At 46.7% G+C, this 22,454-nt stretch overlaps 1 protein-coding gene across 1 annotated transcript in view; it reads left to right on the top strand.

Annotated features, from left to right (window-relative positions):
- CCDC9B (coiled-coil domain containing 9B) overlaps positions 1-22,454 on the top strand; it is a gene marked incomplete at both ends in the record, with an annotated part of 41,629 nt that overhangs the window by 5,838 nt on the left and 13,337 nt on the right. The window contains 5 exons of the mRNA XM_081999928.1: positions 1,508-1,612; positions 2,370-2,432; positions 2,828-2,992; positions 12,784-12,933; positions 22,246-22,320. Coding sequence (XP_081856054.1) covers positions 1,508-1,612; positions 2,370-2,432; positions 2,828-2,992; positions 12,784-12,933; positions 22,246-22,320 — 558 coding nt within the window. The remainder of the gene's footprint in view (positions 1-1,507; positions 1,613-2,369; positions 2,433-2,827; positions 2,993-12,783; positions 12,934-22,245; positions 22,321-22,454) is intronic.

Here is a 22,454-nt window from a genome sequence, read left to right as displayed (position 1 = left end):
AGTTCTGCCTTTAGCTATGGCTCCTGAATTGGATTGGAAAGCAGGCTTGCTGCTGCTTGCCTTGCTGCTGCAGCATCTCCTCTCACCCTACCATTTTTCTCTATCTATCTGCATCATGCCTTTCCCACTCCTTCACCTCATATTCCCCTGACTTTTGCCCCATCTGTCCTTCCCAGTGCCTTGTACTTATCCTCTCAGATGCATAGGAGGTTGCATCCTCAAGACATTTGATAGGTTTATCTTCCCTACCAGTGCAGTGGTATGGGTTGAAGTTATTTCCTGGCCAGTCACAGTGTTTCTGTGGGGCACAGAGACGTCCGAAAGAGATTCCATGAAAAAAAGTAGGATTAAGACAGATCAATGCTTTAGCAGCCTGCTAGTTCCTGCAGCCCTGCCTTCTGAATTAGGAGGAAGTACTGCAGCTACACCCCCTGTTTTTTTGATCCTGCCTTGGCCGGATCAAAAGTCTACCCCATGGCCTGCAGGGGATATCCAGCCTGGCTTGTATGAGTTTGTTTGTGTGACATTGTGGTAACCTGGAGCTCGCTCTGTGGGTGTGTTTACCCTTCTTCATGAGTGTCTGCATATGGCAGTACAGAGTAGGACCACCTGGAGGTACTCCTGGCAGAAGGGTCCTCCTTGGCTTCTCTGGGATATCCTCCTGCCTGTGCCCAAGGCCACTTGGCTTTAGGGGCTCTTTAACACTTGCCGGCTGGGTGGGTGGGCAGTCTCGAGTTTGACAAAGAGAGTGCCATGCTGAAAACCTGAAAACCCAGAGCATGCTTTCTGTCTTGAATTCAGAGCTGAGAGACTGAGTGGTGCTCTGGGCTGGATCTTGCTTAGAAGTCTTGCTTATTTCCTTTGATACCCTAGGAGATGTTTTGGACCTTTTCTGGTGGCAGCAAAAAAAATGGTACACAGTGGAAAGTTATGGGAAGGGTTGAATGCCACAAGCAGCTGGGTGAGAGGAACTCTTACTCCCATATGAAATGCTACCCACCTCCAACCACCACTTGGCTTCTAGAAGAAGCTGCCTAGTAGATAGCCAGATCTCAGCCACCTTCCCTTGGCCACAGATGATGCCCTGGCCCCAGACTGGCACAGGGACTCTGTCTCCTGTGCATGGCCCTCCCTTTCTGCAGGCCTGTGTGTCTTCCAGCATCTCCACATGTCCTATACCAAATCTTTCCTGAACCTCAAACTCATCATCTTCCCTGCCTGTCAGGAAGGGACCCCTGTACTCTGTGCTTGCTTCCCATTGCATGTGCTGAGATCACAGTGGGCACCCTGAGTCAACAAGAGATCTGCTAAGGTGCCTGTGGCACAGGGACAGGTAATGCAGGTCACAGCTGCCTGTGACCCCTTCCAAGGGCACATGGATGAGACACAAGTCGGTCCACTCCCTCTTAGAGGTGGGTTCATTTAGGAGAAATCCTAAACAGGAAAATGGACAACTTCTGTAGACATCCAGGTACCAGCTGATGTTAAGGATATATATGTGTTTCAGGAAATAGAAGAGGACAAAAAGCGAGCTGAGCAGGAGGGAATGGCTGTTACCTCCAGGAAACCCAAGCAAGATGGACTCACTATTACCATCACCAAGGCTCACAACGTAAGTGCTGCTTCTCCTTCACCTCACTGCAGTCCTACCTCAGCAAAGTGACATTTCTGAAAAAGATAGCCTCCACAGCAAAGCTTTTTCAGGCATGGGACATAGCTCCTAAGCCCTCACAAAAGGATATAAAAACTCTGCAGAGTTGTGTGGTCAAAGTGATTTTAACTGATAGGCATAAATTTCTTTCCAGCCACGTCCAGGCATCTGTACCCAAGCACGCAGAATTAACAGACAAATAAATGAACGTGTGAACAGGCACGCTTGGCCCTGGATGGGTCCCAGGTGCGAACATTGCAACATATACGCAGGCAGAACCCATCAGGTGTATGTGTGTCATTGGAGGCATCGGGAATGCCTTTGAGGATGCCCATAGGCTGGGCAAAGTCACGGTCTCCTTAGGCTTTGTGAGTGAGCAAAGCAAGTAGCCCTGGGTTGCCCTGGGGCTTCCCACAACTGGGGCAAATGCTCCCAAGTCCCAGGCTTCCTTCCTAACTGGACCAAATCTGTGTCTGGCAAGCCCTGTCCACCCCTCCTGGCAATGTGAGACTTGGTAAACCACCTGGCCTTTAACCCCCGGGTGAAGTCCTCTGCCAGTGCAAGCACGGAGCTTGCTGAGCCAGCCCACCCTCTTTCTGTGCAGTTGACACTCCTGGGTTGTTAGATCCAGGCTAGTGCATTGCTCACTTCTCAACCATGCCCCGGTCCTTGCTTTTCTCCGGAGGTGCGCTGTTGCACACGTTTTTCTCTCATACAGGACCTGAAAGATGCAATTACCCAGACTGAACACTATGGACAAGATAGCCCAGCCCTCTCGATGGTGAGCACCACCTTCAGGAGCCATCCACTTGGCTTCCAAGGCCATCTCCATCAGGACTTAGGCTTTCCTGATCTAACTCAGAGTGCTGCAGAAAGAGATGAGGATGACATTTGTTTCCTATAACTCTGGTATTTTAGTCTGAAATGTCAGATTTGTAAGTGCAAAGGATTTTCCAGACCCGCTGTAATTGTGGGTTTCGCTGCTGAGCAGACAACAAGCCCCTTGTTCCCTAGGAATGTCACGGCACTGCGCCGGGCACAGAAAGCTTCCTCAGGGCAAGGCGTGCCTTTTCTGTAGCTGGCCTCCCTGCTCACGTGCAGGTGTGTTTGGGGAAGGGAGTCGCATTGATGCGCTGAGGGGCCTGGATTTGCTAACGAAAGTGATTAATTTTCCAGGACAAAAGGGTGGTGAGTGAGAAATGGGCGACCCCCTGTCCTACGAGCCCTGGATTTGGCATTGGCAGTGAGGAAGAGGAGGAGGAGGAGGAAGCAGATCATATGTTCACATTCAGGATGGGGAAGAGGATGCAGCTGGCTGTTACCATGGACAACAAAGCCAAGGTGAGCAGGGAAGAGCATTCCTCTTACACTGCAGCCTCTTGACTTACATAAGTGGCTTCTGTTCTGCCCCTCACTTGAGCTTTCTGCTCAGCATGTCCCCTGGTGTCTCATCTGTGAAGGGAATAGTTCCCTTTCCGCTCCTTTTCTCTCATTTCTCAATCCTTCAGCACAGCCTCAGTCTTCATCTTGAGTTGCTGCGCACTTTCCTCCTCATGTCTGATTCACAGGAATCAGCCCCCAGGCCTTGCTAAACCTCCCAGCGGCTCCGTCAGGCCATGTGTAGCCAGTTCCCTTTCTGAGACATCAGCCACCTCACTGCCCTCCCAGGCCACCAGCAGGTTTGTTAAACTGTGTCGCTGTGCCTGGAAAGGGGATGGAAATAAGTGAGAGCTCAGACAGATTTAGCTGCATTACTCCCCAGCTATTCCCAGGGAGACAGTGATGTTTGATGGTAAAACCAGCATCATTTCTCCCTATTACTGTATTCCAGAAAGTCCTAAATGCAGAAAAACAGAGTGACATGAGTATCTGTTGCAGCTGCCAATGTGATGGGAAGAAAATGTGACCCAGTATTTGCAGACTTAATTAAAAATTGCACGAAAAGGCAAAAGTAATTGAAAATTATTTCATTTTTTAAATCCCAAAACATCCCCTCCTGGGCACTACCCTGTCCCTCGTGGAGTCTGTGCATCTAGATATAATGATCCTAATGGCAGCTTCAGCATGCCGGGACTTATTTGCCACGAAGGGTTTGATAAAACTTTGGCAGTTATTATTGGCAGCACGTCCAAGGAAGTATATGCCTATATGAGCTTCACGCTCTTATTTTCTTCACTTGGCGTGTATCTCAGGGGACTGATCTTGTTCTCACTGGAGGTGGTGAGTTTGACCACGGAGATAACTAGGAGCAAGGATCAGAAGTGACACCTCTTTGGAAAAATGTAGTATCTGTGTGCACAGATGCACCTGTGTGGGAACTCAGGGAAGCTCTCCAGTTAGTGAGTCTCTGGAGAGAGATTATTGCTGCAGGTGATATTTCTTGCTGTTGAGTATGCTCCAAAAGAATACAAGAGGCAATCATCTATTTATCGATTAAGACTAAGGAGGCACCAGTGTGACAGTGGGATACACAAGACCCAGGTGAGCACGGCCCCTTTGTGCTGACCATGCCGATGTGGCAGGGACAGAAAGCCTCAGCTGGCCCTGTGCCTTGCTGAGACATTGGGGCAGACAAGGTCAGCTCCTGTCTCCATCACGGCAGCGCTGGGAAAAGGAAACGGTGGCAGCAAATGGTGCTCCCCTGGGTCCCCTTTTAGGGACAGCAACGTCCTTGGCCTGCTAAATGAGGGTGGGCTTTACTGAACTGAGGTACAGGCCAAAGACATTCCCTAGGGTAATGAAGTGAAACCCCACCCTTCCTGCTACCCTGGTGCTTTGGGGTAGGAGTGCTGAAATCTTGGCTGTAAACAAAAGGCAGAGAGACATTTCTCCCTCTGCGGCAGCCTGGAAATATTTTTCTGATTTTGTGCCTCAAATGCCTTTTCATTTCTGTTTCTCCATGACCTAGTTACCCTTTCTTTCGATGAAGAAATAGGCTACAATCACCGTGCCATTATAAAGTCATTATATATTACCTTGAAGGAACTGAATCATTTTGGAAATAATGCACCTTTCAGAATGATTTTTCAGGACAAAGGGACTGAGGCCTCTCATTTCATTTGTTCCAGATAGATTACCAGTAGCGCGAACATCCCCTTCAAAATCTCATTCCAGCACAAACAAACCACCTCCTGATGTAAGCGGAAAAAATCTGTTTTTTCTTAGAATAGAGGGTACATAGAAATCTAACCATCCTCATTACTGACAGAACTTTACCAGTTAAATACTTGAGAGTCTCCTCCAAGGTTACTCATGGCTATGTAGCTCTGCATGGGGGGCTTATATTTGAAGCAATTACGTTTGCAGAGTGAGTGGCTCTCACAGACAGGCTGTGTCCCCTGGAGCCGTTTCCATAATCTATAGCTCAGAATTCAAGTTAGGACTTGGGGGATTTGTATTAGCACAAAGCACTGGCAGCTAAATCACATTGCTGCCTTAAACTCTGTGCCAGGGTTTTTCAGCATGGAGAATTAATAGACCTCTGAGATCTTTCTGCTGGAAATGCAGACCTCTGTGGAAACTTCCCGTAAGTTCCCTGTTGTATGGTATATATGAATTTGCTTGCATTAAGCGCCTTTCACAGGCCTTAGCAGCCCCCCAAGGTCTCCTGAGTGTGGTGTAAAGCACAACCCAGCAGCCTGACTTGATGACAGAGGAAAGCTGATTTATTGCCGAATGTTCCAGTGGCATCAGTCCAGAATCTTCCTTTAGTTACTTTAAATATAGTTCTCAAAATGGATGAGTAGGAAGAGCATGGGATTGTAGTGGGTGAGAGGGAAGAATTACTAGGATTTTGGACAAAATTGTGTTTGATATCACATGAAGTACAAGCTTATTTGTTGCTGCTGCCCTATTAAGACATTCTCTGGGCAGCTGAAGATTAAAAGAGGATAAATAATTTGCTTCAGCTTCCCAGTGAGCAAGACTTCACCAGGTCTCCCTGCAGAGACTTGCTTGATGATACTGGGATGACTAAATGGGCCATCACCATACTTCCTATGACCATTGCAAGATTCAAGCAACAGAGTAGCTGGGCTGTGCAGAAAACCATTTACATTCAATCCAAAATATCACGAATCACTGGAAAGTGAGAAGCCCCAAAGGAAAGACAGATGGAAAATTGCACAAACTGGACAGAAGTCCAGGGTTTTCCTTTGTTCCCCATGTTCTTTTTCCTGACAGTCCTCAGGCAGGTATTTTTAACTCTGCCTTTGCAGTCTGGGGCATGCCTCAGATATAAGATGGATGATTCTCAATTTACGGTTTCTCGGTGAATTGCTACAAGGGAAGCAGTGTAGTTTTGTCTGACTGCAGCTAAATAGCTAGTGCCAGTCTTGAATCTCCTGCAGGCAGTGAGTGAGCTGGGACAGGCCCTGTGGAGGGGAAGAGGGGACTCTGCCAGGCACTGCCGGCTGGCTGGGCCCCGCTCTCTGTTCCCTTTGGCTCTGCATGGGCGCTTTCCTCATCTGACATCCCTTGCTTTGGGAGCTAACCCACCGAGGGCCAGGGTTTCCCAATGTGGGACAAGCAATCTAGGAAATCACTGATATTCTTAAAATAATAAACAAGTGAAAGAAGACACATGTTGGCACATTAAGCAGAATGAGCCTTCAGGCGTTGCATCTTAGCCAGAAGCAATATGGGGAGAGAGGGAGGGAGAGAGGGTATTTACCTAGAAAAGCTGGTGGTCTCCCAGCCTGTATCTGTCTAGCTCTCACAGCTCTACTAAATAGATACTTCCTGCATCAGCGTCTGAGTCTTCCTTGCCATCTGCTCAATCAACTGCAGGGTTTAATGGCTTTGCTAATGTGCCAGCCTTCCCACTGTGACTTTAACAACCAGTGGCCCAAGGAATGTGCTGCCTGCCTGTAAATCCAGTAGAGCCCTTTGGGGCTTCCATCCTGCTCACGATATTTGCGTACAAGGTCCTCTGCATTGGTTTTCAGGTTTTCAGGTAGTGACTTTGCTGTCACTCATGCTCAGGGCCCATGTCCCTCCTCAGGAAGGACTTTCTCAGATAGCAAGCCATGAAGCCATCTTCCAAACGTACCCACCCACTCCCTGGCAAGAGTTATTTGTGACCATGTTACTGGTCTAAAGGACAGGTTGTCACCACCTAAACACTGAAGAGCTCTAGGGAACAGCTGTTGACTTAAGCTAGAATTAATGTTTGATGTACAAGTTATGGATTAATAGCTTGCTATTACCTTACTAAGCCATCACTGGGCTTACTTCCTTTAAAAAAAAAACAACTAGAATGCTAAATACCTCGTATCGATGCTCCGTTTAGGGCAGAGCAAGCCCAGCTCTGCAGTTCATTAACTAACCTCAGCAGTACAACCTAGGATTACTGTACATGCCTGCTTAGGGCTTAAATGAGGGAAAACATATTGCCTTGAATGTCCCAGGAAACTCAGGAATATCCCTGGAGCAAAGGTATTTCCTGGGAACAATAACCATTGAAGAACAGAGCAATGTACAGATTCAACACCAAAGTATCTACTAGGTTTGAGCAATTCAGTGGTTCCAAGGCAAAGGCAGACCATATTTTCAGCCTCTGAATCATGTTACAAATAGAGCAGAGAGACAGGACAGCAAGGAGTAAAGAGACTATTCTGCAAGGTGTAATGTGTCCAGCTGCCTTCAGAGGATGTCAGCAGATCTCAGCTCTTCCCCAAATATATTACAGTCATGCAGAACTGGGCCCTGTACAGGAAGGTCTAACTTGAGTGATTCTCATGATTCTCAAGAGCTTTGCTGTTACAGCGGGAGAAAACTGTCCTTTGTGGGGACTGTTTGCATGTTGAGGAAACAGCATTGACTTGCTTGGGCTGCAGAGTTCCTTGGTGGCAGCAGGCAGCCTCCTCAGCTGGAGGGTTACTGCCAGAGAGGCAGAAAGAAAGAAATTCTTTCACAGAAAATTGCTTTACAGATTGCTCTGGGCAATTGCCCAAATTGCTTTACAGAGCCATCCTCCCCAAAAGACGTGATTGAGGAACAGGTTTTAGAAGAGGAGAGGCTAGTGTGGGGAGAGAGAGAAGAGAGTTGCAGTCTTGTATGCACCAATTCCTAAACAGGGAGGCTGTATTTGTCCCTGTTGTGACTCCACTGACATTTCTGGGGCTAAGTCACAGGCCCATGACGTGTAAGGGGCCTCAAAAAACTGCTCAGCCACTTTTCTTCCGTCTCCAGGCGTAAGAAGGAGTTCCGTTTTCCTTATAAACCAGAACCGAGAAGCACACACAATGATGCTTATCACTTCATCCTTTCTAGCTTTGGGAGAAAGTTTAAATAGCAAGGTTCAGGTTTTCAGCTGACAAGAGTTTGGTTTTCACAACCTTTTCATCACAAAGGGAAGTGTTTGTTCATATGTCTGGAAGACACATGATTAAGTTAGCATAACTTTGCAAGCTACCATTTAAGAGGTGTCCATTTACATAGTCTTTAATGGAAGAGTTAAATAAAACTGCACTTTCCTGTGTTTATCACAAGGTAAGAGAAGTGGCATGGCCTGTTAGTGTTGATACACAGTAACTTCCTAAAATGACCATGTTAATACTGTATTTCTGAGCTAGTAGATCATCTCAGCCTAACTGCCAACATGAATGAGACTAGATGATATTCTTGTGGCCGCAGACACTGCCCCATGAACACAGAGGGGATGGCAGAAGAGATTTGGATCCTCAAATTATTTGGAGCTCTGTGGTCTGAAATACAAGACCAAGATAGTCTATTCACAAGGTTAATTTTTTCTCCCACCCATGTCCATTAATACTGATTTGCACTGACATAAAAACCACATTGGTTTCTTCGACTGCAAGCAGGAATCCTATGCTGACCATTCTAATTCCAGTCTCCAGTTTCGGTGAAATTTAGGAATGAAAGCTATGAATCATAGAACATAAACAGGATTTGAAATATTCTTTTTATTTTAAAGCATCCTGTGTGTGTATTGGCTAATAGTTCTGGCAATGGAAATACGTTACCTTTGGGCATGATGTGATTCAGTCGTTCAGAAGCAGGAACCACTTAAAAGCCAAGACCTAAGTGCTTGTGAGCTTCGTGGCTGACTGATCCTGAATTCTGGTCTGTACTATCTAGTTCTAGTTGTATAAAAGCTAGAGCTGCAGAAAACAGGCAACATTACTAAATTCATACTTGCATATTAAATCTATTACTTGCATACATCTGCACACATGCATGTGTGCATATACATACTATATAGATATAAAACCTAAATAAGTTTTACTTCACAGTTGAAGCAGGCTACGCACTTGAGCACAATAATAGAATCATAAAATAGCTGAGGTGGGATGGGACCTCTGGAAGTCATCTAGTCTAATCTCCTGCTAAAAAGTTATCTTCAAAGTTATCGCAGGTTGCTCAGGGCTGAGTCCAATCAAGTTCTGAAATCTCCAGTGATGGAGATTTCACAGCCTCTTTGGGCACCTGTTTTCAAGTGTTTGACTACCATGATTGTGACTTTTTTTCCCTTAATTCCGGTTGTACTTCACCTTGTGGCAGGTTGTGTCCGTTGCTTCTTGCCCTTTCGCTGTGTACCTCCAAGAAGAGTTGGGCTCAGTTCTCTTCATAACAACTTTTCAGATGGAGGAATACTGCAATTAGGTCCCCTTTTTGCCTTCAGACTTAACGAATACAGCCTTACCGTGTGCATCCTGTGCTCCAGTCCTGTAACCATCTTGGTGATCCTCCACTAGACTCTTTCCAATTTGTCTATACCTCTCTTATCTTGCAGTGAAGGGAAACTGGACACAGTATTTCAAATATGGCCCAAACAGAGTAATCATTTCCCTCAACCTGATGGCTATCCTCATGCTAATGGAACCAAGTGAGCAACTAGCCTTCCTCACTGTTCACTTATGGTCAAGTTGTTGCCCACCAGGCTCCCAAAGTACTTTTGCAGATCTGCTCCCAGCCAGCTGGGCCCCTGCCTGTAGTGATGCATGGGATTCTTTGGGGTTCTTTTGTCCCAGGTGCAGGACTTTTTTGCTCATTTGTTTTTCTTGACCCTCCTCCACCTTGTCAAGATCCCTGTGAATGATAGTACCATCCTTCAGCGTATCAGCTTGGTGTCACCCATGAACTTGATGGAGGTGTAGTCTGTCCTATTATCCAGATCACTGAAGAAGATGCTAAGCGGTAGAAAGCAGCCTTACAGCAATATCAGCCTACACCCTCAGCACTCTTGGACGCAGCCCACCTAAGTCCCACCTTCTTACTTTATTAAAGTGGTCCACAACTGAATCTTCCAGGAGGCTGAGTGAGCAAAGCATTTGTCTGACTGCCACTAGGTTAGGGACTTGGGAGGTAGAGAGCAGACCTTGCCTGTAAAAGACGAGGGCAAAGAAAGCATAGAGTAACTGGTCTTTTCCATGCCCTGTGTCACTAAGTTGCCCACCCCATTCAGCAGCAGGCCAACAGCTTTCTTCAACTTTCTTTGCTGCTAATGTATCTACAGAAGCCCTTCTTGCTGACCTTCACATCTCTCACTTGTTTCAACTCCAGGTGACCTTTGGCTTTCCTAACGCCATCCCTGCATGCCGAGGTCCTGGTCCTGTAATCTTCCTTGAGAGCCTGTCCCTTTTCACCTCCCACACACTCCCTTTTGGCACTTAAGTTCAACCAGGAGCTCCCTGCTCAGCCAAGCTGGGCTCTTTCCACACCTGCTCATTCTCTTGTACAACAGGAAGTCCTTACTTATGTTCCTGTGCCTTATCCATGAAAATCAATCAGGTCTTCTGGGCTACTTTCCCCTTCAAGACACCTTCCTGCAGGATCCTGCCTACCAGTTCCCTGAACAAGTCAACATCTGCTCTCCTGAAGCCCATGGTCTCTTCTCTGGTCTGCCGCTTGCCTTCCTTATTGCTCTCAGGCTCCTAAAATCCACTGTCTGCTGGTCACTGCTGCCAAATCCGCCATTGACCTTCACATCTTCAACCAGTTCTGACTTTATTTTAGGAATCAAGTAGTCACTTACTAAGCTGCAGTAATGCAATCACTTGTAACGTTGTGACTGCAGCGGGGTGTGTAATTAAGGACAGTACAGCATGCCCTATTCATGGAGGGGGAGTAAAGCTAGGATTTCAGAGCAGTTTAGATTCTGGTTTGAACTTCCTGGCTCTGCCCCAGTCTCTGATAAAATCATATCCTTCTTAAGACAGATACATAGACTAAAACCTTTAAAACAGCTCACAGAGTTTGTAGGTATGGGGACTTTTCTAGGAGTTTATCCTGGCTACAGGTAAAAATACACCTAAATGTCTGGCTGTGGTAGATGCCAAGACAGTTGTACTGCACATTTAAATGATGGCCTGTTCTCTTGACTATCAGATTTTACTCTCTCAGGAAAAAGATCTTGACATCTCTGGGGATGGCTCACAGATGTTGGTCCTCGGCAGCAAAGTAGGAGGCTGCATTGACACAAACATAGAGAACAACATGGAAAGCACTAGAATGGCATTGAACAGATTGGCAGCAGATCCTTGCTTTGAACGCAACATGTGGCTTCACTTATTTCAAGAAAAGCAGAAATAGCAAGGGTCCTACTAAGGGCAGCAAGACTTCTTAGGAGCTACAGCTGAAACCTAAAACCAGAGCTGTACATACTCAAGGGAATGTCTAAAAAGGTTCCCACCATGTCCACACAGCTCTGGCAGACAGAACCAACGCGGTGCAGGGACTCACTCCTCCTCTCGCACATGTCAGACTAACTCAAGAACTATCTCTGCTGAGACAGCAAAGTTACACAGATGTGAAAGAAGAATAAACAAGAGACTGAAGGTCTGATGCTGGAAATATTCCAGTACCTCCTAAAACATTTATCATGTGTTAGGAAGCTCAATGACTGGACAAGTGATAAAAAAGGTCTTGCTGACAGAGGCTGTCTGCAGGAAGGCTCCCTCCATGCTAACATCTGCACTTCTGCCAGAACCAAGTGAAGATGAGTCTAATGCAAGACATCTTGATATCATATGTCATGGCAAATTCACTGATGCTTGCAAGACTTCCACACAAATCTGAGGTCAGTGCATGTTGTTTGTTTTTGAAACCAAGTTTGTAGCAACAAAGAGTTCCCAAGTTTCACTGAAGTTTACTTGGAGATTTTGAGCTCCTTTAAAATGAAGACTCCAGTATGTGTGGAAGTCCAGGGAGAAAAACAGAGAAAAATACATCATCCTTTAGAGAGGGAAGCTTCTGAGGTTTGTTCATCCCTGATAAAGTCAAGCAGAGGAATCATACAGATGAAAAGAAAAAGATCAGAGATAAAGATGAAGATGACTTATTAAGTCTCTCATTTCCCTGTAAGGCAAAAATAAAAAGGCATATGATGGAACTGAAAGATGATACTTTTAAATGAGAAAAAGTCTGTATTTTTATACAAAAGATGTGCTCATTTTGTGGAAGTGATGGCTGAGGGCACTGGCAGGAGCTCAGCCAGAAACAAAGATAATTAACAAAATAAGAACCAGATGTAAATCCATGCAGTAAAGTCATGAACTGATACAGACAGCTGGAAATAATATCTGAAAGGGGTAAACTGCCCTTGTTCAAGGAGTTTATATATCAGTTTTCTAAACTACTCCACTGCTGAATAAATCATTTCAGAAATATGAATGCACAATGGCTATGAAGATGATAAATTATCAAGTATTAATACACTTCAGGGTAGTAACTCCTTTGCAGGCGAGGTTGGAGAGAACACCACTGTTTCCCTTCTCTTTCACCCTCTAGGCTTCTGCTCCAATGTAGCCTCACATTTTATGAGGACACGTTGTTTGGTGAGAGGACAACTTCACATTTGTTTCAAAGACACAAATGTAAGATGGCTCGCCTGTCTAAAATAAAAACGTCAATCAGTGTTCATGCTGCAAAGCATCTGAACAGGGTAAACCCCACCCTACCTAAGTTGTGCTCACTTAAACATGCCTATGTAATATTACATATCCCTTAAGGTATCTGGGGTGGCAGCTTTATAAGCCAAGACGACTATGTGGCTCATGTTTCTGTTCTGCCAGACCAAAATACTTTGCGGTTTGGGGATGGCCACTCTCCTAGGAAGAGCACTGCACAGGGCTAATGGCGATGTCATTAACTCATCCTGTTCTTTCCAGGGCAAGCGGATCGTCAGTGAGAAACGCACTGAGTGCTTCCCTGGCCCAGGCAGAGTACCAGACCTGAGTGAAGAAGAGACAGACCATTTGGTGGCTTTCCGCCGGGGAAGAAGGATGCAGATTGCCATCACCATGGATAACAAGGAAAAAGTAAGTGCATTGTGAATGACTGGACTGCCATGTATCAGTGGCATCCACTCGTTCTGCTGGCATAAGAAGGGCCGTGGGGACAGATTAGGAGCTAACCCAGCATCAGGGCATTGGGAGAAACTATATATTAATAGTGTGGAGCTTATCACCATAAAACTCTCTGGCTTCCATCACTGTGAAAGACGAAAGGCTACAATCCTCTCCCTTCTCTGTGATCCTAGCTAGAGCTAGCAGGCTCTTAAACATACTGGGTCCATAAGAAATACCAGATGCTGTTTTCAGAGGATCGATGAAAGCACTGCCAGATATGGGGCATGAATCTCATCTCCTGTCTCTTACGAACTTCATTTTGGGGCCACACAGCAGATTGGGTCAGGAGCGCCATCCTCTTAACTCACTGCAAGTTAATGGAGCTGGAGAATACCTGCTTCTAAACCCAAGTCCTGCTGTGCCTGGCCATAACCTACTGGGAGAGCTGGATGAATTTCGTTAATCTTTGAAACATATTTCAAATACCTCTTTGCAAATACCTTCCTCTTTACACACACAGAGGCATGTGATATTTTCCTATTTGAGAGTTTGCACAGATAAGTAAGAATGCCTGCAGCAAACAGGGTCAGCAAAGACTATGAAGGAAAACAACACTTAGTGTAGCTGCCAAACACACCCAGGAACGCTGGGAGACCTAGGCAGCACCCTCTCTGGGACAGCAGCCAACCGTCTGCTAACTGCCCACATTAATCTGCAGCTTCTCCTCCTCCCCAGAGTTTACCTAGGCTCCGAAAGCCCATGTGCTCCTTTCTTGTGGCTACCAAGCAGTTTTCTGAATGCCATAAACCTCATACAGGCTGCCTGATTGAGCCACTAGTAACTATCCGTTTGCCAGAGGTTCACGTGGCCCGTTTCAGTCTAGGCAGCACAGACACATCCAGACACGATGGTGGGATGAGAGTGACCTGACCATGCCTGTGCTGTAGCTGTCCTTGAGGCTGTCAGTGTCATTCTGTCATGTGCAGGGCAAGTCTCTTGCTGGACTTGTTTAAATGCTTATCTCTGAGGTCATGAAGGCTGGGACTGTGCTAGGAGAAGAGCAGCAGGAGGAATGCCTAGATTTTGGCTTCAGATCCTGAGCTCTGTTTTAAAAGTGGAGTGACAGCCCTGGAAAAGGTAATATCTCATACGCTTTCATTATGGAACATGAAAACTGAGGCTGAGGGTCCACGTATGTGGTTTTGGTGATGCCTTGCTCATATTGGCCCCAAAGCAACTAGATTCAGAGTGTGTATGAAAGCAGGCCTACAGCTGCGCTAGCTTAAAGCCATATCTGCCTACACCTTTTTATATGAAGCACTGAAGATCTGATGCTTTGAATCGTAGGCTGGCAAAGGGGGCATGAAGTCCCTAATGCCTGGCAGATTTGATTTTGGTGATTCAGCAGAGGTTGGTGTCTTGTGTCTTGCTCCTGCTACTTTCAACTCCCTCTGTGCTACCATTCATTTAAGCTCATTCATTTCAATTAATTCCAAATGAATGCAATTACCTCCATATAGCAGTGCAAGGAGCTCACATAACTCTGCCAACCCTGTTTTCCTCAATTGTACATAGCCACAGTGGTCTCCTTCACACAGCTTGGGCTAGAAGGTAATCCTGATAATCCCCAGGAATGCAAACAACTATGCTGCTCCTCCTCAGATACAAAGTTCATTTAAAGTCTTCCTTTTTTTTCTCCCTTAATCCAAACCCAGTCGCTCAGCTGGCAGAGGGTAGGACTGAAGCTCAGGCACTCTTCTAGCAACGGCTGGCTGTGAGGGAGGCCTGCTAGGTGCTGAACAAGAGCCTGCTGGTGCTGACATCCACAGGAAGAAGGACTGTGCAGAGCCATTTGGTGCCTTCATGCCTTGGCTGAACAAGAGAAGGATCTCTGTCAGGAGCACAAGAAAGCCACAGAGGCTTCTTATAACTCTAGCTATCAAACAACACTACTGAATAGCAGTATATGACCTCAGCATTACTTAATACTGAAAAGAAAGGTTAGTTTTACTTGATCACCTGGTCTTCTGGCTGGACAGGTAGCCTGTGTCAACAGCAGTCTTGGACTAACATCACTGGCAAGACCCATTTAGCGATAACGTCGTGCTTCTTGCTGGCACAGAGAAGTTGCTTTCTGTCACTGAGCTTAGCAGCATACCTCCCCCCAGCCTCTTGGAAGCTCACAGAGAGCAGAATGGGGGCTTGCTGCTCCCTTGAAGGCAGGGTGCTTTCAGGGACCATGTGCTCTCCCAGCCTGCACAGGAGACAGGGAGCAAACACAGGGATTGCCACAGAGCACACCTCCCAAGGCTGGGAGATGAAGGGGCTGGTAGTGCCTGTTAATGAGCTTATTTTAAAAATGGGCTTTCATGGGTGTATTTGTTGGTGTTCTTCGGATTCCTCTTATAATTTGGAAAAAGATACAAAAGTGTTCGAAACTCTCGTTTCCAATACCTGTTACCGGCTGGATATATTTCAGAGTCCAGCTGAGCTTAGGAGATTTCCTTGTTCCCAGTGATTTCCCTAGATTGATCAGGCCCTGTTCCATCCCTGGTTAATGAAGATATCTTCACATTGCCATTTTAATTTTGTAACTTCAGAGCACAGCTACAACATCTAGGACAAAACCCAGCTCTCAGCATGCAGGCACCTTACAGCGTGACAAAAGGATGTGGCTGTAAAAGGGTTAAAATGGTCAGATTTCAGAGTCACCTCTGCAAGCTACTTTCTTCCATCTGCACTTGGTCAACCTTTTCCCAGGGTCAGTGACAGAAGCAGATGGGGCCTGAAGTGACAGGTCATGTTGGCATCTCACACATCATGCCAGCTTGGGCTGGTTGAGTCAAGGGAGATTTGGTCTGGCCCACCCTGTCACTTCAGCTGTTCCTAAACTGTATTAAGGATTGGTGTTTTAAACAAGTACTTCTTTTTTCTGATAGTGGTAGTGCTTGAAAAATTGAAACCAGGCAAGTCTCTCACATGCTGTGCCTCAGAGGGATGTGTTTCTCCAAGAGGCACTGGAATACTGCAGTGCAGAGAGCAGATCAGAGTTAGTAATACCAAAATGTATAAAACCTCTATTAAATGATTTTAACCTGCAAAACTCAGTGTGTGTCACAGGGATGTTGAATTCAGGAATTCAGCAATTCATTTTGGAAATGGAAGCCGAATCCCACCAGCACTGGTGGGATCACAGCTTCCACAGACCTGGCAGCCCTGGGATTCAGTTCCTCTCGTGTAAACAGGCATATAGCATGCCTCTGCCTTCCTGGCTACGGCAACGATAGGCATGTGAGAGATGCTGAGTGGCTTAGCGCTGCATCGCTTCAGGAAAACTGGTAAACAGAGAACCAGCTGGCAAACAGGGAAACCTGCCGTGGTGGGCTCTGCAACCCAAAGCCACCCCAGCGCTGCAGAAGAGCTGGGACCTGCCCACTGAGGGCCGTGCACTAGGAGGAGCATGTTAGTGCAGAAGGATTTGCACTAGCACTAAGTGCTTGCAGCAGTGGCCAGCAGCACAGCATCCGGAAAGAGCAGAAGACCAGGGAAGCCTGCAGTCATCCCTCCCCTCCTACACTCACCAGCCCTCAAGTCAGGCACCTCCTCTGCCAAGAACAGCATTTTTCTCCTTGACAGTCTTTTTATTGCCTGAATTCTAATTTTTTTTTTTGAGTCCATCTAAACTTTATCCCCCGCAACATCTCCAGCCAGCAGATGCAACGTTAAGTGACATGCTGTGTTGAAACATGCATCCCTTCTTTTTCTTCAAACTTGTTACCTGATAACTCCATTTGATGTTTCTGTGTCACGGGAAGCAGTGCATAGATCATCCCCTGTTCACTTTCCCAAAGCAGAAACAATTTTATTGACCCATTTCACATCTCCCTTCAGCCATCTCTTCTGCAGTCTTAAAGACTGACCTTATGTAGACGTGTCTGGTGAGGAAGTAGATCTATATTTTTGATAGCTCTCATTGCCCTTGTTTATGCCTTTTTTATTTTTACTATATTCTTTTAATACAAGAGGACCAGAACTGTACATGGTATTCAAGCTGTGGGCTCTTGTGTGTCGACTCAGTGACATAACAAGGTTTCTGGCTTGTTCTCTACTCTTCCTCTAACAACTTTGCATTTTCTTTCCTTTTTTTCTAAATAATAGAGAACTAGTCACAGTAACACTACAAATTTCATTCGTGAGTGCTAATCACAGTTCAGGCTTCATTACTGTGTGTGTATATATGAGAAGGGGCATTTTTCTCCATGTGAGTTATTTTGTGTTATTGATATTGAACTTCATCTGTAATTTTATGATGCAGGCACTCAATGTCAAAAGATCTTTTGCAGCTCTTTCCTGGCAAATTACATTCTTTGCTCTGGATGATTTAGTATCATCAGCAAACTGTCATCTCTCTATTCAGCTCCTTTTCCAGACCATTTATGAGCATGTTGAGCTGCACATGTTCCAGTAGCACACCCCTGCTAATCTTCTGCCATGGAAACTAGCATTTTTTTGCCACGTTTTGTTTTCTGTCCTTTAATTAGTTGTTAATCCAAAAGAGAAACTTCATTTTCATCCCCAAATTGATCAGCTACTAGGAGAGCCTGATGGGCTCTCAGTGTTGTCATCTGAGTAGCTGTGTATTAGCACCTGAGCTGAGACCCCCAATCTGAGCATTAGCTTTCAGCCTCCCTTATTACCCCAGCACGGACCATCCTTTGGGGTTTTTTGCCTCATGTCCCAGCTGGTTCCCTGCTCATTCTGGGTTATTTGTGTCTTCCCTCCCACAGAGGCCTGTGGTGCCTAGGAGGGAGAATCACATCCGTCATCCCCATTTTGGTAACATCCCGTAGTCTGGCCATTGTCAAATTTGCCTCCTATTCTCTGCACTTGCCAAATTTATCCTATTAAAACATTTGGTGGGCATCCTTGTTATTCCACATTTGTCTCTATTTTTATTCATGAAGAAATGCAATAAAAAAGACAAAAAAAAAAGACTTCCATTCTTGCTACCCTTGGTGCTTCTAGCTAGCACCACATTGTCACTCCCAGACCACATCGCAGCTGGCAGTACACAGCTGTGGCAGAGACTGCCAAGGAAGAAATACAAGAAAAAAAATCTGTTCTCATTATTTTCTTTTCTGAAACAACCCCAGTGCCTTATATTACCCTGCCATCTTGCAGCCTGTTTTTTCCTAGCCAATGAAAGACTCTTTCACTCTGTTAGCACAGTGGGCTGGGGGGGTAAAATTATCCTGTCTCCTTGCAGAATGAATTCGCCTGAGCCCATCACTCTACTGATGCAACTTCACAGGCTCCAGTGCTGCTGCCTAGCTGCCCCTCAATCTGCAAGCAGGCCCGGGGATAATGCCTGACGTTTTGCACCAGTTTTCCTGAACAACCACTCCATGCTCTGGCAGTGTTTCAGGATCATTAATACATTAGAGCTGCAAGCTGGCAGCCCAGGACCAGTAGAGCACAATGGTTAATTAGCAGGTTACAAATCATCTTTTAAATGGACAGTTGATAGGGCTTCAGGGCTTTTAAATTGTCCTTTTATTAACAGAGTTTTCTAGAATGGTATATCAGAAATGACTGTTTGTAATCAAGAGACACAAAAGCTGCTTTCAGAGACTTAGCTGATGAGTCTGCCTTGTGTGCTTGCATGCGAGAGGAACCAAACCTATGGCAGGAGAAATACTTGCTTTTACATTGCAGATGGGAGGGGAAGATAGGCAGAAAGGGTGGTTGAAAAGTCTTTAGCTCCCTTCAGGCAGCACAATTAGTAGGCAGATTTTCAAAGGAGTTAGAAAAAAATATTCTCTCATGTACTAGTTTCAAAAATCGTGCCCAGTGGGGGTTCGAGCACTGGAAACCCAGCTCTAAGCTCTTATAAAAATCTCCTCCTGCGGAAGAAATACCAGTTCTAGTGCCGACACGTGCCTGCAGAAGTGAGTACCAAAAGGTTAATTTAACACACCTGTTGGTACTTATTTTTCAAATAAGAAGACAATGAAGTAGCCCAGAGACTTTGAAGCCTGTCAAAGCTTTTGGTATGGAGAACTGTTAGTACAAAACAATGCTTAACATGACTGGATAATGGCATCAGCTTTGTCACCCTTGCACATTAACATTAGCTGGGTACACGTACGTCGGGAGGTCAGACAAACCCAGAGTCAGAAAGCATTTGGGATCCCAAGGCCATATCCTGGCTAGGAGCAGACTCTGCCCCCCTCTGCCCTGGACCATTCTGTTGCTGAGAAATAGAGAAATCCTTGCATAAATCTCAGGATAAACAAACATAATCTTCTCTGTCTACTTTGGGTTTTTGCTCTCTCCTCACAACTCTTCTCCTGCTGTGCAGGAACAGTTAAACTATGAGATGATAAAGTCATTGTCATATTTCATAATTTTGGGGGCGGAGAGGAGGAAGGAGGAGAAAAACATGTTTTGCTTCCCCATGGCCTGGGTGTGTCATAACAGGCTAACAGCAGTTCTGGGGCAGCGTGGAGCAAATGTGAAAATTTGCTCCTGAGCCAGTGCAAAAAACAAAGCTAACCATGTTTTCTTAACTGTACAGTTTAGACCTGCTTTCCTGGTAGGAGAGAACCAGATTTTTTTGGTCCTCTCTGTTTTCCACAGTGCCCTTTGAGAAGCAAAAATAGAAGCAGACTAAGGAAAAAGGCAGCCTGGCTTTGAGCAAGGCATATAGAAGGATGGAGAGTTGTACAGTGTCCCTGTGGCAGAGCGATTTATGGTGTGCACTGAAGATCTGGTGCCCAAAACGGGGCAGCCTCCGGGTTGCTTCTCCTACGTCTCGCAAGCTGCAGTGCAGCCCCTCAGCCGGGCTGTCCCAGCACATTTCCTGGGCGCAGGCTCGCTCTTCGCTTGGCAGAGGCAGGGCTGAAGTCACGCTGGGCTGCAGACAGGCAGAGGCACACTGCTCCCCCCGCAGCTTACATACACCCTGGCTCAGTGCTCGGGCTGTGCGGATGCGCCGGCTTTCCGGTTCCTCTCTTCTGGGACACAGTCAGGCATTGTAAAGGGTCCAAACCGAATCATTCTTTGCATGAGCTTGCATGAGAAATATGCCGACTCAGATGCAACAATAAGCACACCCATGCAGCTCCCTGCCTCAGTTTCCCCATCGGTTATGACCTGCCTTCGGCATTTCCGAGGCAATCAGTGCTCCTTCTCTCCTGTCTCTCCTCCCACACAAGGTTTCCCCCCAGGGACAGTGGGGCTCCAGCTCTTCTGCAACAGCTGGCTCCTTTGTACTCTTTCTAAAACGGTGTTTCTTCTACAGCTGCTTTAAAGGCTAAATATCCATCTGCACCTTGCTCCCCAGCCAGCCTCCTCAAATAACCAAAGTTCCCAGATTTCTGCTGGTTTAATCTCTCTGTAAAGGCAAGGTGTCCGTTTGGGGCTGCAGAGACTTGTTAGATTCCTGGCTACTTGATTCTTCAAATGGGGCTGGCTGAGCAGTTGTCTTTGAGCCTGGAAGGAGCATTTTTTGGTTACATAAGTTTTCGCAGTAACCTCCTGAAATAAATACCCAATATTGTCTTTTACCATATCCTGGCCTGTTTTGCAACAGGCCAGGATATGGTGAGGGGTGGCTCCTCTGGGCACAGACCCCAAAGATTCTTTGCTGAAAAATCTTGGGACAATATAGCTAACACGTTCCTCGTTATTTCTAAGGATCTGTTTACACATGCTTCCACCTGTACTGGAGCTACACCAGCTTCACATCAGTGAGACCAGTGAAGCTGTCGTGCGCTGAGTACAATGTCCATGAGCACTGGCTATATGGTCACACTTCCCACTTGCCTCAGATTTAGCACAAGTGAACAATCCCCAAAAAGACTGCCCCCAGCTCGCTCCCTGCACAATCCCACCGGGTACGCAGGAACAGGCTGCAGCAGGGATGAGTTGCCTTAGGAGAGCAGGCAGGTATTGAGACTGGTATTCCGAGTTTCCCACATCCAGACCCATAATGCTGGGCTAAACCTGGGCCTGGCAAATGCCTCGAATAAAAGTCCTGGGTTGGGCCTCACTGCACTGATGCTTTCTCGAACGGCTGACTTGGCAGTTTGTGCTGCGGCTTTCCTCTTTGTGTTTCAGATCTGCTTGGCAGTGCAAAATGGCAGCATGATAATCTCAGCCCCACACACTCCCTGGCCCCGTAGCTGTTCAGCAGGGAGGGGAATTTGGGCATGGCTTGGCTCCGCCGGGCACGAAGGGGCCTGCTGGGCTGCAGCACGCCAGGACCTCTGTGCTCATGGCAGTGTTTGTGCAAGGCAGCCCCAGGGCTGCCATGTACGGTTACAAAATGGGGGAAGGCAGCCGTGATAAACGCTGTGCCGCTTGGCAGCCGCCATGCTGCAAATCGCGTGCTACGGCAGCGTGCGGGTGGGAGTGGGAGCCGCTTGTGGAGGCATGCGGTCACCCCAGGGCAGAGCCCCGAGCCAGCACCAGCGCCCCTGCCCTGAGGGGCTCAGCAGCATGGGGGGCATGCTGGTACCCTGCCCTCATCTGCTGACACATGCAATGGCGAGCAGCCCTCCCAGTGGCACCCCGACAACTTCTAACCAGGGCAGAAGGCCTTTTTTAAAAGATATTTATGCTCTGCAGAGTATTTTGCTAAGGCCCACTGTGATCCCAGCCTGGCCTGGGACATGACTGGTATTATCAGTCCCACGTAGAGGCAGAGAACTGGCGGGCCCGTGGCACGCCTCATGTGTAGTGTCTGTAGTTCATTAAGAGAGGAGGGCTAATTTTCACCTCCTGCCAGGCAGGATGCCGGGGGATGTCAACAGCAGAGCAGAGCTGCCAATCTGATGGCAGCATGGCTAACCCCAGTGGAAGCAGGGATGAACCCCGGTAGAAGGGTACTGTGTTTGACAGGGACAAAAATTACTCCCAGCTTTACTATGCTGGCTTTCAAGCTGCATCTTAGATAGGCTCTCAGCTCTTGTATAGTTGAATCGTAAGTTCTGTCTTTGGCCCAAATCTGAAAAGATACCTGAAACTTGGCCTGCCTTAGAAAGAAATGGGACCATACAGGACACCTCTCTGCCTCTAGCTTCGGAGGAGGAGGGACCTGTGGAAACACATCTTTTTTTCTTGCTTTTCTTATACAACCTTTACTTTCTGACTTCTTTTTTTTGACATCAGTTTGATTCAGGGCACCAATCTTCCCTCTTTTGCTGGGCAGTTCTTACATGTCCTGGTGGGCCCAGGGTCTTAGTCCATGAAATGATTCCTGTGTCTGTGCTCTTGCAGGCAGAGGAGAGGAGAACAGCAGAGAAGAGGAGATCAGACAGTGACAGAGGCCCAGAAAGTGAGCACAGCCGGAAGGTGAGTGGGGTCCCATGTCCCTTTGGGGAAACCCTTGTCTTGGAAGAGGCAATCAGTGGGATGCGCCTCCCCATGCATAAGAGTTGCCTCAGTGCTAAAGGAAGCAGCAGCATACTCTGATATGGTCCCCACTG

Source organism: Phaethon aethereus (assembly GCF_964289735.1).
Source record: "Phaethon aethereus genome assembly, chromosome: 5".
Classification (NCBI taxonomy): Eukaryota; Metazoa; Chordata; class Aves; order Phaethontiformes; family Phaethontidae; genus Phaethon; species Phaethon aethereus.
The sequence above is the reverse complement of the archived record's forward strand: the minus strand, read 5'-3'. Positions and strand labels throughout refer to the sequence as shown.